Source organism: Poecilia reticulata, chromosome 13 (assembly GCF_904066995.2).
Source record: "Poecilia reticulata chromosome 13, P_reticulata-male-v2, whole genome shotgun sequence".
Taxonomy (NCBI): domain Eukaryota; kingdom Metazoa; phylum Chordata; class Actinopteri; order Cyprinodontiformes; family Poeciliidae; genus Poecilia; species Poecilia reticulata.
In genome coordinates this window covers 10,245,588-10,258,393 of record NC_088842.1, presented here as the reverse complement: position 1 = coordinate 10,258,393, position 12,806 = coordinate 10,245,588, and the positions used below count along the sequence as shown (strand labels likewise).

The 12,806-nt window shown below is 41.6% G+C and overlaps 1 protein-coding gene across 1 annotated transcript; it reads right to left on the bottom strand.

The window, feature by feature from the left end:
- Nucleotides 1–2,129: 2,129 nt before the first annotated feature.
- Nucleotides 2,130–4,746, bottom strand: c15h3orf80 (chromosome 15 C3orf80 homolog). The gene has a single exon (XM_017308086.2). It carries the CDS (start codon nt 4,511–4,513, stop codon nt 3,884–3,886), a length of 630 nt encoding a protein of 209 aa, XP_017163575.1. The 5' UTR covers nt 4,514–4,746; the 3' UTR covers nt 2,130–3,883.
- Between the last annotated feature and the right edge of the window lie 8,060 nt (nt 4,747–12,806).

Below are 12,806 nucleotides of genomic sequence, written 5' to 3'. Positions count from 1 at the left end.
GTTTTTCACCGTAATAGAAATGAAAACATTGTTTAGAATACATTCCTCTTTTGCTTAAAAAGAAACGGAAAAGAAAACTCATGTTCTAGTTCCTCTTCTTCAAACAGAAAGTGTTTCAAAGCCCCTGATACCTGGTTGGTATCCATGAAGCTTCATATTCCACTATCCAGTGGAGGATTTTTATTTTTTTAAGTTATCTTTTTCACAATTAAATGTTTCTGAAGCTTTCAGTGTGTAAGCAATTCAACCGTATATGTCTCTAAGCCAGAGTTTGACCCTGATGACCCCTGAAACCAAGACGGAGAGTGAAGATGAAGCAAATGATGATGATGATCATCATCATCATCTTCAGGACAATTCTGTTGAAATTCATGTAAACTAATTGCATCTGTTTAGTTTCATGCAATTTCACAACTCGATAAGTTAGTTTTCAAAGTATTTGACTTGTGTCATCTCAAATATTGACCGGATTTTCCGGAGCCGAGTTCCTCTATGCGGTCTGGACTCAAACTGTTTTCGCTTACCCAAGCATCTCCTCTCTATCCGACTGCTGAGCAAAGACATTTTCCTACTTCTTCCCAGTGATGGAAACGATTTGGGTTGTCCTGATAAAATAGGGCTCATTACACGGTGCATGCCGAAAGTTTACACAACCCTGTGAAATTGCGATGTTTTTGTAAAACTGAGGCCTAAATAACTTTTTTTCCTCCCCAATATATTTTCAATTTTAATGTGAAAATGTCATTCTGTGTACGTCAAACAAGCAACTCTCTGTTAGATGGGAAACTGTTAAGCAAAGAGGAAAGCTGCGTAGATGCGCAGACACTTTGATACACACTCATCACATTTTGGTTCAGTTTTTACATTCAGTGTTTATGGTTACACGCCTAAAAGTTGTAATAATTAATTGATTTAACCAGAAATAAACGTTTTCTGACATTCATCCGTTTGAGTCCTTCAGCCAAAAGCCGAAGTTTGCAGAGAGGCGCCAAGGGATCAAAACGGTCCTACTGTCCAAGCGTATCAGTCAGAGGAAGGGCATAATAAAAATGTTTCATTACAGTAAAAACAGTCATTAGTAATAAGAGAAAATATGCAACAATAGTGATATTACAAAAAGACAAGCGGGTAGAGAAGGGATGCTAGAGGCCGACAGCAACACTGAAAAAGCTGCAAGACTTTTTGGAACTGGCTGAGATCTAATTGTGAAAACATTGTCCTGTGTTCTTAGTTTGAAGTAGGGCTCAAAACCAAAAGCCTTTCGTTTCCAAAGGAAACATTCAAAGCAGAAGCGTCCTGAAACATTGTGTGTGGCTCATACATCATCATGACAAGAACAGCATAACCACAGTGAAACGCGGCGGCGGTAGCATCATGATCCGGAGATGCTTTTCTTTGCTTGGAATTGTGGGATTTGTTGAGATGAAATTCTCGACAGCCGTTACATTTTGACCGGTTTTCTGCTAGAAAGTCGACGGTGAAGAGGGCTTTGCGTTTTCGGCGGCACTTGTGAGTGCAAGTGCACATTTTAACTGTCAGTAGAAGTGATTATTCGCTGGGAGAAAATGAAGGTTCTGGAACGAGTTCAGACCCAAACCTGACAGAAAACGAGAGCGATTGCCTGAAGAGAGCTGTGGGGCAAGAGATGTGCTTGGTGGAGCTTTTCTGTGTCACAGAGGGCAAATAGTCACATGTTGATGGATTTCAACCAAGGAAGAGAGAATGCCGGGGCATTTGCTGCATCTCCACCCCTTTTCCTTCCTCTTCATCATTCAATACAGCACTGCAGCGCCAAACGTCCCACTAATAAATGTGTTTCTTAGCTGGATTGTACCGAATATCTATCGCACTAAAGGTGGGGGGGGGGGGGGGGAAGATTAAAAACATATTTTTTAATGGTATTATTGTGTTTACATGCCAAAACCTAAAACTTTAGCAATCATGTGACAGCCAAGTTTCTGACTGGTAATAATTTGCGATGGAAGCAGGGTGTGATGCAGCAGTTCTACAGGAAACATACATTGGATTTATAAATGATCTAGAAGGAACAAAAACTCTGTTTTTTTTTTTACACCAGGAATAAAATTTAAATGGGTAAAGTCATAGTTTAGAGATTTAGAACCAAAAGATATATCTCAAGGTGGAATTTATTGTCATTTAGATGTTTGAGGTTTACAGCTCATAAAATATTCTGCTCTTTTGGAAAGTTTAGATGTTTAAGACTGATTCATATTTTCAGGTTGCAACTGAAAATGATGCCCATGTAAAACATCCTGCACTCAATACTTGTTTGAATTACTGCGTCAGTGCAGCGTGACATGGAGGTGATCAGTCTGCGGCCCAGTTGAAGCGTCACGGTTCCTTTGTCTCTTATTTACCTCTTGACAACTGTCCGTAGATCCTCTATGGGGTTAAAGGTCGGGAGAGTTTGCTGGCCAATCAAGAACAGGAACACCGTGGTCACTGAACCAGCTTTCGGTACCTTTGGCGGCGTGTGCCGGCGCCAAGCCGTGCCAGGAAAATGAAATCAGGATCTCTTTAAATCTGGTCAGCAGAAGGAAGCATAAAGTCTGAAATGTCCTTGTAAATTTTTCTTTAACTGGAGTGTGATGTTTCCTCTGGTTAAGGACACAGTGGTAGCGTCTGTCCTAGACGTCTCCGCCTGCTGTCCACAACTTTCAACTCTCCACCCGGCTCCAAAGTGGGCGCTGCTTCACGACCTTTTGCATGTGCACCTTTTGCTACCACAGCTTTTTCTTCCACTTAACTTTCTGCTTATAAAACAGGACAAAACAATCTGTGAGCAGGCGACTTCATCAACAATAACCTTTTGAGTCTAACCCTCCTTGAGGAGACGCGTCTTTGTCAAATTTTATAATAAAATGTGTTAAAACACCTTTTTTTTTTATTTTCTCAGAAACTCAACTTTAAGCTTTGGATATTTTAACTCATAGCAATGAAGATTACGTGAAATATACTGTATGTAATGAATCTATTTAACACATAATTGGGACCTATTTGAATGACTGAAATGAACTTTTACACAAGATTCTAACTTATTAAAATGCTCCCTAGATCTGACTGCAACATTTCTTGCAACCCCATTTCCACATTTCCTGCCAACATGCACCTATCGGCATGCTGCAACATCTGCCGTCCCCCCCCTGAATTCATGCAACTCCAGGCTACAAAATGCTGCTGGATTTGAGCTTTTTATTTATATACTGTGGCGGCTTATCTGTCAACAGACGCATGAAACACGGTTCAGATTACCCATAAAGCGCTTATCTATGGGCTACCATGAGAATATGAACGGAATATTGCCTTCATGCTGATAAGATATCATTTAACTGGAAGAATCCCAGATGCAGATGAATCCCTCACTTCAGTCCGTCCACATTCAACTTTGAGGAGAAGCTGTTTTTCCATTTGGTTGCAGCCCCCCCCCCCCAAAAAAACCAAAAAAACAAAAAAAAACACACACTAAATATTCAGAATGTATAGAAATAAAAGGTCACATTTTCGAGAAGAAACCAATGTCTTCATGGTGCCGCGAAAACTTAATGTGATTGTCCCGCAGCCAAATTAGCTGTCCCATCAACACAATGAGCATCGCCTCCTGCAGTCTCTCTAATCCCCTCTGCCGAGGCGGCATTTGCATACAAAAAGCCGAGCAGACACGTATTATCTTCCAAAACACGTTTACATTCTCAGGCTCCTTCTTTATTCTTTACAATCAGGATTATAATTGCACTTGAGTTTGTATCTCTGCGAAACCTCCTTCACCCTCTCCCACCCCCTCACGATGATGAGGATGATGATAATATAATAATAAATTAGTAATACTATCAGGCAGTTCATTGTCCGGTCCCTGCTTCTCCTTTCACACCGAGTTCCGAGCTGTCCTTGCGGGGCTCACCCCCAGAAGATCCCGCCCCTGCTGCCCGGACGCCGCCGCCGGTTCCGCTCCGGACAACAGGTCATCGTCGGAGCGGTCCCGGTCCCGGTCCCGGTCCGGGTGCATCTCCTGCATGCTCTCCTCGTACGTGGGCAGGTACTTGACCTCGTCGTAGGCCGGCAGGTTCGGGGAGGCGAAGTCCCCCAGGGGGCACTCCGGGTAGGGCTCCAGGAGGAGATCCTGGGACGCCGACGTGGGTCCGTGGAAGAGGGAGGGCTCCTCGCCGTGCTCCTGGTTCTGGTGCCGGTGGCGGGGCCGCGGGCAGATGATCCTCTGGATGAAGTAGCCCATGGCGAAGAGCAGCAGCAGGATTAAGATGCCCGACAGCTTCCGCGTGAACCAGCCGACGTTGTCGAAGAAGACGTGGATGGGGAGCTTGCAGCAGCTCTCCGCGGAGCCGGAGCTGCCGTTCCCGGGGACGGGCAGCAGGCAGCACTGGTGGCCGTCCACGCACTTGACTCCCCCGCAGCTGTGCAGGGCTTGGCACGCCGAGATGAGGCAAGCCGACAAAAGTCTCCTGGTTGTCCTGCCGCCGCCCAGAAGACGGGGCTTCATCTCTGCGCTGTGTCTTACCTTTGCTCGATCCTCTCAGGTGTTAACAAGTCTGCCCCCCCACCCCCCTTTTTTTCTTTCTTTCTTTCTCTTTTTAAATCTTCCCAGTCGGACCCAGACGATGAGTTAACACAGGCTCCGCAGCGCCGAGTGGGACAGCAGCTGCAGCACCCCACCCCCCCCACGCAGCCCCCCCTGTTGCAGACAACCTGTCTGCTGTGGTGCACACGAAGCGAGTGGGGCAGCATCAGTGTGTCTGGAGGGAGCAGCAGTGATGGAAAGGATGAATGATCTTACATCATTATTACGTGAATACTTACTACTAGGCTCCCTGTGTGTCCTCACTCAAGTGAAGTTTATTCATAATATCCCTTCCCTCTAATTAGATTCATTAAAAGTCAGTGGCGGAGCTAGACTTTTAAAGTTGGGGGGGGGGGGTCAAGGGGGGGGGGGCAAGGGGGGGCCAGGACTACGTCTGGGGGGGCAAAATTTAAAATGTGTGCGCACACACACACACACACACACACACACACACACACACACACACATATATATATATATATATATATATATATATATATATATATATATATATATATATATATATATATATATATATATATATATATATATATATTCAATTTAAAAAAATAACCAAACTGAATATTTGGTTATTTTTTAAGCCCCTCTGTCATTTGACATGTTAGTATAGATAGACTTTTATGCAAAGAGTTCATCGCAGAGGAAACTAAAATCAATCAAATAAAAGATCCTTTCTGAATATCATCTCATGGACACTGAACTAAATGCGTCTTTCTGACCAGGAGCTGACAGCGTGTTGAAGAGTTATGGACACCTTGGTTAGGAAGCTCTGTTTGGACAGGTAATTTGACAGGTAACAATAGTTCGGGTCGGACCAGAATTATTTGCTTGATGGAGGTTCGGGCTTCTAATGAGTTTACATTTAATGAGTTTGGAGCACACAGAGAAAAGCTAAAGAGAATGTGATCTACTTATTGTAGTTTAAGTAGAGGAATAGCAGGTGACTGTTGAGAGAGGAAAGAAATTAAAGTGCAGATCCGTTAGGCAGAAACAAGCGCAGAGCGCTGGGCAATAAATGCACCAATTAATCACACATGAGACGACAAACGCAAAATATACAATATATAGTTACACTGCTTACGTTAATGTTTTAAAAAGAAAACCACTAAAAACTTAACTGAGTTAATATGTCAGATTCCCTCCTCACCTCATCTTGATAAAAACAGAGAGCAGTTCGCTGGTTTCTGTCCAGAATGTGATCAAGCGCAGCTGACCACTTGACAGTTGGTCCACTTGGTGCGCAGACAGAGAACATCGTGGAGCTCATTATTAATCATTATAAGAACAATATCTGTCAGAGAATCATCTCTGATCTGGACGCTTTAACGGACCAGAGACTTTGGAGCGTCTAGCGCAGCTGATCCGCTTCTGGAGGAAGTGATGCGGGATCAGGAAACGATCAGAGTTCTGCCGTCTTCTAATCACGTCATTTCGTGAAATGTTACCTGATTTCAAAAACGTTCTCGCAGAGAAATAATAAATGTTTCGTTTGATGACTACAAATTGGAAATAAAATGATTTTTTTCTTTGACGGACAACGAAAAAACTCCAGCGCCACCTCTGCTCCAAACTAGAACATTGTCGGCCCCTCTTCGGTTTGTTCTCTTTTTTTGCGGAGGATCAATAAATAACTTATTGGTGTTTTACCATCACCACCAGGTATGAAGTGCTTTAGCCTTTGAGTTGCACCACAGCGCAGCATAACTGAAACATCCAGGAGAAGAATATCAGCTTGTTATGACAAAGGAGGCTGGTATCACGCCTGATAAAAATCTATTTATTTATGTCACATGGACTTATATAAAGTTTTATACATTTTCTTTTCATATATTTACTATTGTTTTTCTTCTTTAGATATTAGGTTGACTATGATTCCAAATAATGTGCAGGAATAACCTGGTGCTGTTACGTCAATCATCTGGGGGGGCCACTGGGGGGGCCAATCAGATGACAGGGGGGGCACTAGCCCCCCCTCTGGCTCCGCCACTGTTACATTTTTTTCATGTTGCTCTATAGTGACAACTAAACAAAAATATCAATAATATTGATACGAAGTCGGTATGAGTATCGCGGTGACACTCTCGTGAACGATACTTCCTTTGTTTTGTAGTTTCTCAACTGATTTACTCTCGAATGTTTTTATTTACTTATTTATTTCTACACTTTTTTATTTTAGAAAACAATGCGCAATTTGTTGAGTTTTTCTATTGATTCTCTTCATCGTGTACATTTGTCAATAATGTATTTTGTAGACATTAAGTTTATCCAGATTTTGTTCTTGGTTTTAGCAAAAATAATTCAAAGGAAAAAAATAACACAAAAATGCCTAAAGGTCAGAAGTTTGCCATATGTTGTACTTAATAAGTTTTTTTATTGCTGTAGAAACTGACCCTGTATTTACTTAAAATCAGATCATATATATTTTGTATAGTGCATATACAAATTATGCAGTATTGCACACCCCTACGCAACAAGATATTTATAGATAGCAAATGATAATTATTATCACAGACTATAATGTTAGGTTTATTATAATAAACAAAAAAAATAGCTAATTTAGATGACATTTTACAGGCTTTACAATAAACGTCTATCTTTTTTCTGCAAACTGACGTATTTTGTTGGGATTTTATATAATAAACCATAGTAGTACACAATTCATATAAATGACTTCTTATTTTTTTCTACAACTAAAAATCTCAAAAGTTCACATTTTCTACTCAGCCTCCTTCCTTCTGATATAATTATGTGTAACATCCAGTGTATATACAAACATCTATTCTGTGAGGGGCTCCAGGGGCTTGTTTGAAAACCTTACAGCTTATAGAAACGCTAATTCTACAGTATTCTAAGTTTTGGACATTTCACAGAGCTTTGTTAAAAATTGGGAGGAGTGTGTCACAACTTCAAATCAACCAAGATATCTAAAACTACAGGCCAGGCAACGAGAGCTCCGGAGATCCATCAAGAGGAAAACGATTAGTAGCTCATTCCAAAAATTTCCAAAAAAGAAGAGAAATCTTGTTTAAAGAACGCCGTGGGAAATCATGCTTTGCAGTTTGCTACATGTTGAAGAAGGTGCTCTGCAGATGAAAACTAAGTTGAACTCAATTGTCTACACTGAGTGGAAAACCTGATGGTGGGAGGGAGGGAGTGTTTTTTTTCCCAGAAGGTTTATAGGGAAGTTGCTCAGAGAGGATGAGAAGATGGACGGAGCTAAATGCAGGGCGGTCCAGTTAGAGCGACTTCTGAAGAACGAGCACATATTTCAACCTCAACATGAGTAAAAACATAAACCTTTATGCAACTCTCAAGTCTTTTTAGCTGAAGATACACCTACTTCGTTGTAAAGCATTTTCAAAAATCCGAATAAAATAACTGAAGTCTCGGGTTGTAAGTGTAGAAAATGGGCTGCACGGTCCTTTCCAGGTACTCCAGCTTTCTTCGGATGGATCGAAATGTGAAAATATGAAAGCTCTTGCGAGGAACTTCATACCTTCAACTCTGCTTGCTTTGAACCAGTCCCCTCGATCTGACTGCCCTCTGGCTACAGGTCCACGTATAACCAGTGATAACGAATGCCTCTGATAAGAGGCGCCAATAGCTCTGCACGTCTCATAAAAAATGAATAGTTCTTGCTGTGTGGGTATGTAATGGACCTTCATTAGAGCAGAAGCTTGATTCCCATTAGCTCAGCATCACCCAAGAGAGCCATGCGTCTGCAGCACTAAAAAGGACATAACCATAAATCTATCTCCCCGCTTTAAATAGTGGTCCCCTTGAACAACAGGTTAATTTTACTCCAAAAGATGTTCCCTTGGACATCATCCAAGAATGACAGACGGCTCACAAAGTGGCTCTGCTGAACGCAAACAGATTAATTACAACGCTCTGCAGACCTTTTTTGCACCGTAATGGTGCAGTAACATCAGTCATTCTGTGGCTACAGAAACCGGGCTGCGTATCTTTACAAAAACTTGCTTGAGTTTGATATGAAGTGAGGGTTTGGACTTTTGTTGGGTCTGATGGGGTTTATTATGAGCAACAGCAAGACGAATCTAAAGTCTTACTGACGTCCGTAAAGCTGGACTGAACCGATGAGACCAACTTCTGTCAAGTCTTTTTGACTTCCTGCATATTTCACCCTGTCCAGTATGTTTGTGTTCCTGTTTGTGATCAGCCCAAACAAAGCCCAGAGCAGCAAACACGTAATCTAATTCTGGGAGCATTGTGACGTCAGATTCAGCACAAGTGGAGCATTGTGTTTCCTCCTCTAGTCTGCCTGGATTAGGGAAACCCGATCATAGGTTTTGCTTGTAATCAAATAAGCAATCAATATTCTCTGGACAGTGATTCTGAGAGTTCACCGCCTCCCTTCCTCTTAGGCCAGCTTTTGATGACTTCACCAGCAGTTGTTTTACCTCATTGCCTTTTACTGACAATACCGGCAATAATTGCTTTTAATCACAGATTTCTCCCTGTAGGGCCTGGGAAGCAGAATAAAGATGCAGGACTTGTAGCATAAGGGGAAAAAAATAAATAAATAAGGGCGTTGGGATTTTTAGTCACCTAAATCCAACCCAATGAAACATTTAGAAAAATAGAACAAGAAAAGCTTTTTTTAATATGAAGAGGTAGAACGAAGGAATAAATAACAGTTCTGTATTCAATTGTCACAGTGAAAATAAAACAACAAAGAAGTACGTTCTGTTCTTTTCTGTTCCTGTCCGTATCGTTCTATTACAATTTACCCACATTAAGTCTTCGTACTGATCTACGTCCCATCGCAAAGTGTTGCTTTCATCTGAGTAATGCGTGTTAAGTAAATTCCTTGTTCAATCTTTCCTCCTCGTTCTTGGTGCCCATCTATCAAGGAGCAACCTTCAGGACCGAAATCCAGCTAAATGGAGACCAAATGTCTCCAGTGAAAAACAAACCGATCATTAAAGTCAACCACGTACAATTCCTTGCAAATGTATTCACAGCACATGGACGTTTTCTACGTGCTGCAAACGGCGTTCTCGAGTATTTTGGTGGGATTTTATGTGACAGATCAGCACAAAAACTCTAAGAACTGTGAAGCCAAAGGGAAAACTGTACCTGGTTTTCAGCAAAGACTGGTGAGCATTTGTATTCGGCTCGCTTGAGTCAATGCTTTGTTGAGCCACTCCTCGGAGTCCAATAGCTCTCCTTACAAATTACCTCCAAGTCAGAAAGTAACTATGAACATCGGTTTTGAAGACCAGGGTGAAGTTGATCTCCCCTTCATCTTCAAATCAAACAAAACTGGTGTCAAATGTTTGTGCTGCAAAATTTGTATTTGTGCTGCTTTTGTTTTAAAGATACTACCGAAAGTCCAAAGGTCAAAAGATCAACACGCCCTTCCACATCATCCAAATCAAACAAAATTGTCAGTAAGCCGTTTGTGCTACATTTGTGCCGGAATATTTTAGCAGCACAAACCAGGACAAATGTAGCGCAGTTGATTGACACCAAATATATTTGATTTCATAAATGTGTGAGGGGCTTACGTTGACCTTATGTGACCTTCAGAAACTTTTAGCAACATTTTTAAAATGATGGCACCACAAACGTAGCACGACATTTGACACTAATTTAGTTTGATTTGAAGGTGAGTTTCTTTTGTTAGTTATTTTGGTTTTACACCACTCCTCTGTCTCCGTGTGTTGTGTTGTCATCCAGCTGGAAGGTGAACCTCTGCCACAGTTTCAGGTTTTCCATTATCATCTGGCAAGTTTACTGACAGGACAGTCCTTTGTTTAGATCCACCCACTTTCCTTTGACACACACCTGAGCCTGCAGCTCCTCCAGAGTCACACTGAGTCTCTCAGGTTAGGTGGACAGACATGTCTTGGGGGGTTTGCATGTTTCTATTTTTGGATGTTAAACAGAAACATATTTAATTAAGTTGTTCACAAATGTCCTCTAACACAGGATTACCTTCTGTCCCTGTGCAAAATACGTAAAGAAGTATCAATTTTATTCTCACTTTTGTTCGTTATCCAAAAATTATTAATTTGTTTAGCGTAAATACTGACTCATACATTCTGATTGTAGTTTGCCGTGATTTCTTAGGGTTTTTTGCAGCAGTGTCCTCCACAGCAGGTTTGCTGGAAAGTTATTTCAGTTTTTTTTTTAAAGAAATATTTGCATTTTGCGCTTGCTCTCTTTCTACACACTGACAGTTTTATGTAGTCGCTCACATCAAATCTCAATAAAATACACATAAACACATTTATGACGTGGCAAAACATCAAAAATTAACCGTTCATTACAGGAGACAGAAAATGCTTTATTACTTGCTGACAGATGTAAAATTAATTGATGTTCGCCTAAATCTGTTAACACAGCTGCTATGGCAACCGCGCTCTTGTTGCATTAGCCTATAATAAGTAGCAGTTCCTCCTCTGTGGCCAACAATTGAAGCTGCAACACTCTGACTATTCTGTGTCGGTGTCATAAATTTTGCCGTACTCTACGCTTTTATCAGTCTGGCACAAAGGTCCCCAGTGTTGTGCTCAGTAATGCAGTCTTACGGCCTCCATTAGCTCTCTGCACAGATGAATGGCAGCGTTCATTTTTACTTGTCGTAAACGCTGATGAACAGCTCGGCCAGCAGTCAGTGTCACGGTTATCACGTTTGCATTAATTATGAAACAAAGGCGACTCTGTCAGAACTCTGGACTTTTAATAGGCCCACTGGAAGTTCTGGGTTTCACTTTGTGTGCCGCAGAGCAGAAGTCAAAACCTCAAGGTTGCACTGTACTCTGACACAAACTTTAGCCTTTCTTTCTTTATTTGCAACATTTGAGACAAAAAAAAAAAAAAACCTCGCTGCCTTCATTTAAAGGGATAATCCCACTGTTGTTGCATTTTAATATGCTGTTGCAGCACGTCTGCCTGGTTTACCCTGGCACTTCGTAGACACTGTACATGTTTGGGTCACTTGCAGGGCCATGAAAAAGTACTCACATCCCTTTAAGTTTTCATCTTTTTATCCAGATTCAACCACACATTTTTACATATTTTAATAAAGTAAATTTTATAAGATGGAACAATGCAACGTACAGCATAGCTGGGAATCCAATTGACATGACGCCGGCCCCGCTCCCCTTACAAACCAACACTGAGAGAAAGACGGCAGGCAAGAAAATTCTCTTAACTAGTCCTACGTCAGGTCTATAAGGTTATTAGTGGGAAATAACAAAAAAGGGTATCAATGATAAAGCCCAAGAGGAAAGATTAGGGACACAAAGTCTGGTTGGATGTGAGTGTGAATGCAGAGGGACACACTTTGCACGTACATAGTGGGTGAATAATGACTTAAATAATACCGGCTTGTGAAAATCTGCCCACAGGAAAATGCTTAGAAATAAACGGTAGCATGAAACGGTGTTTAAATGCCAATAAAGCAGCTAGCGCAGTCTGTTTTCATGCTGCCGTAGAGCTACCGTTGGAATCTACACGCATAAAATCAAATCAAGTCAAATCAAGTTTTTTTGTAAAGTCAATTTCAGGCAACAAGGCAGTTTAAAACACGATGTCCAGTCATAAAACATTACATTTTATCAAATGTGATCATCAAAATCATCAAGCATGTATACAGCAAACATGCTGATCAGTGTCGCAGGTGTTATTGATCACGCGCAACTCTAACCAGGTGGGTTGTTGGCCTCGATTTAGAGGAACTCAGTGTTTCAGCTGTTTCGCAGTTTTCTGGAAGTTTGTTCCGGATTAGTGGAGCATAAAAATGCCAAATTCTTAAAAGTGTGGCATTCATGTCCACTCAGCTGACTTTAAATAAAACTCTGTGCAACCAGGTTTGCCTTCAGGACCCTGTGTTCAATTCAGACTAGCGAGCAGAAAAGCAGTCAGGAGACAAATAACTCTCAAAGGCTGCAGAGATGCTCGGCTCACCTGGGAAAATCTGTCCATATAGTTTGTGAGGGGTGCTCTTTCAAAAACTGATATGCTTAGGAAGAGAAGCCATTGTTGAAAGAAACCCATGCGATGTTCTGTTGAAAGTTTGCCACAGGTCATATAGAGAGGACCCAGCAAACCTGAAAGAAAGTCAAAAGAGACCCCAGCTGAACTCTTTGGTCTACATGAAAAATGGAGTATAATGGAGAGCAAGCAGCTCCTCACCTTGCCCAGGAAAACGGCGGTGGCAGCA

Excerpts from the sequence above, each read along its gene's own strand:
- c15h3orf80 (XM_017308086.2), bottom strand. The coding sequence starts at position 4,513 with ATGAAGCCCCGTCTTCTGGGCGGCGGCAGGACAACCAGGAGACTTTTG.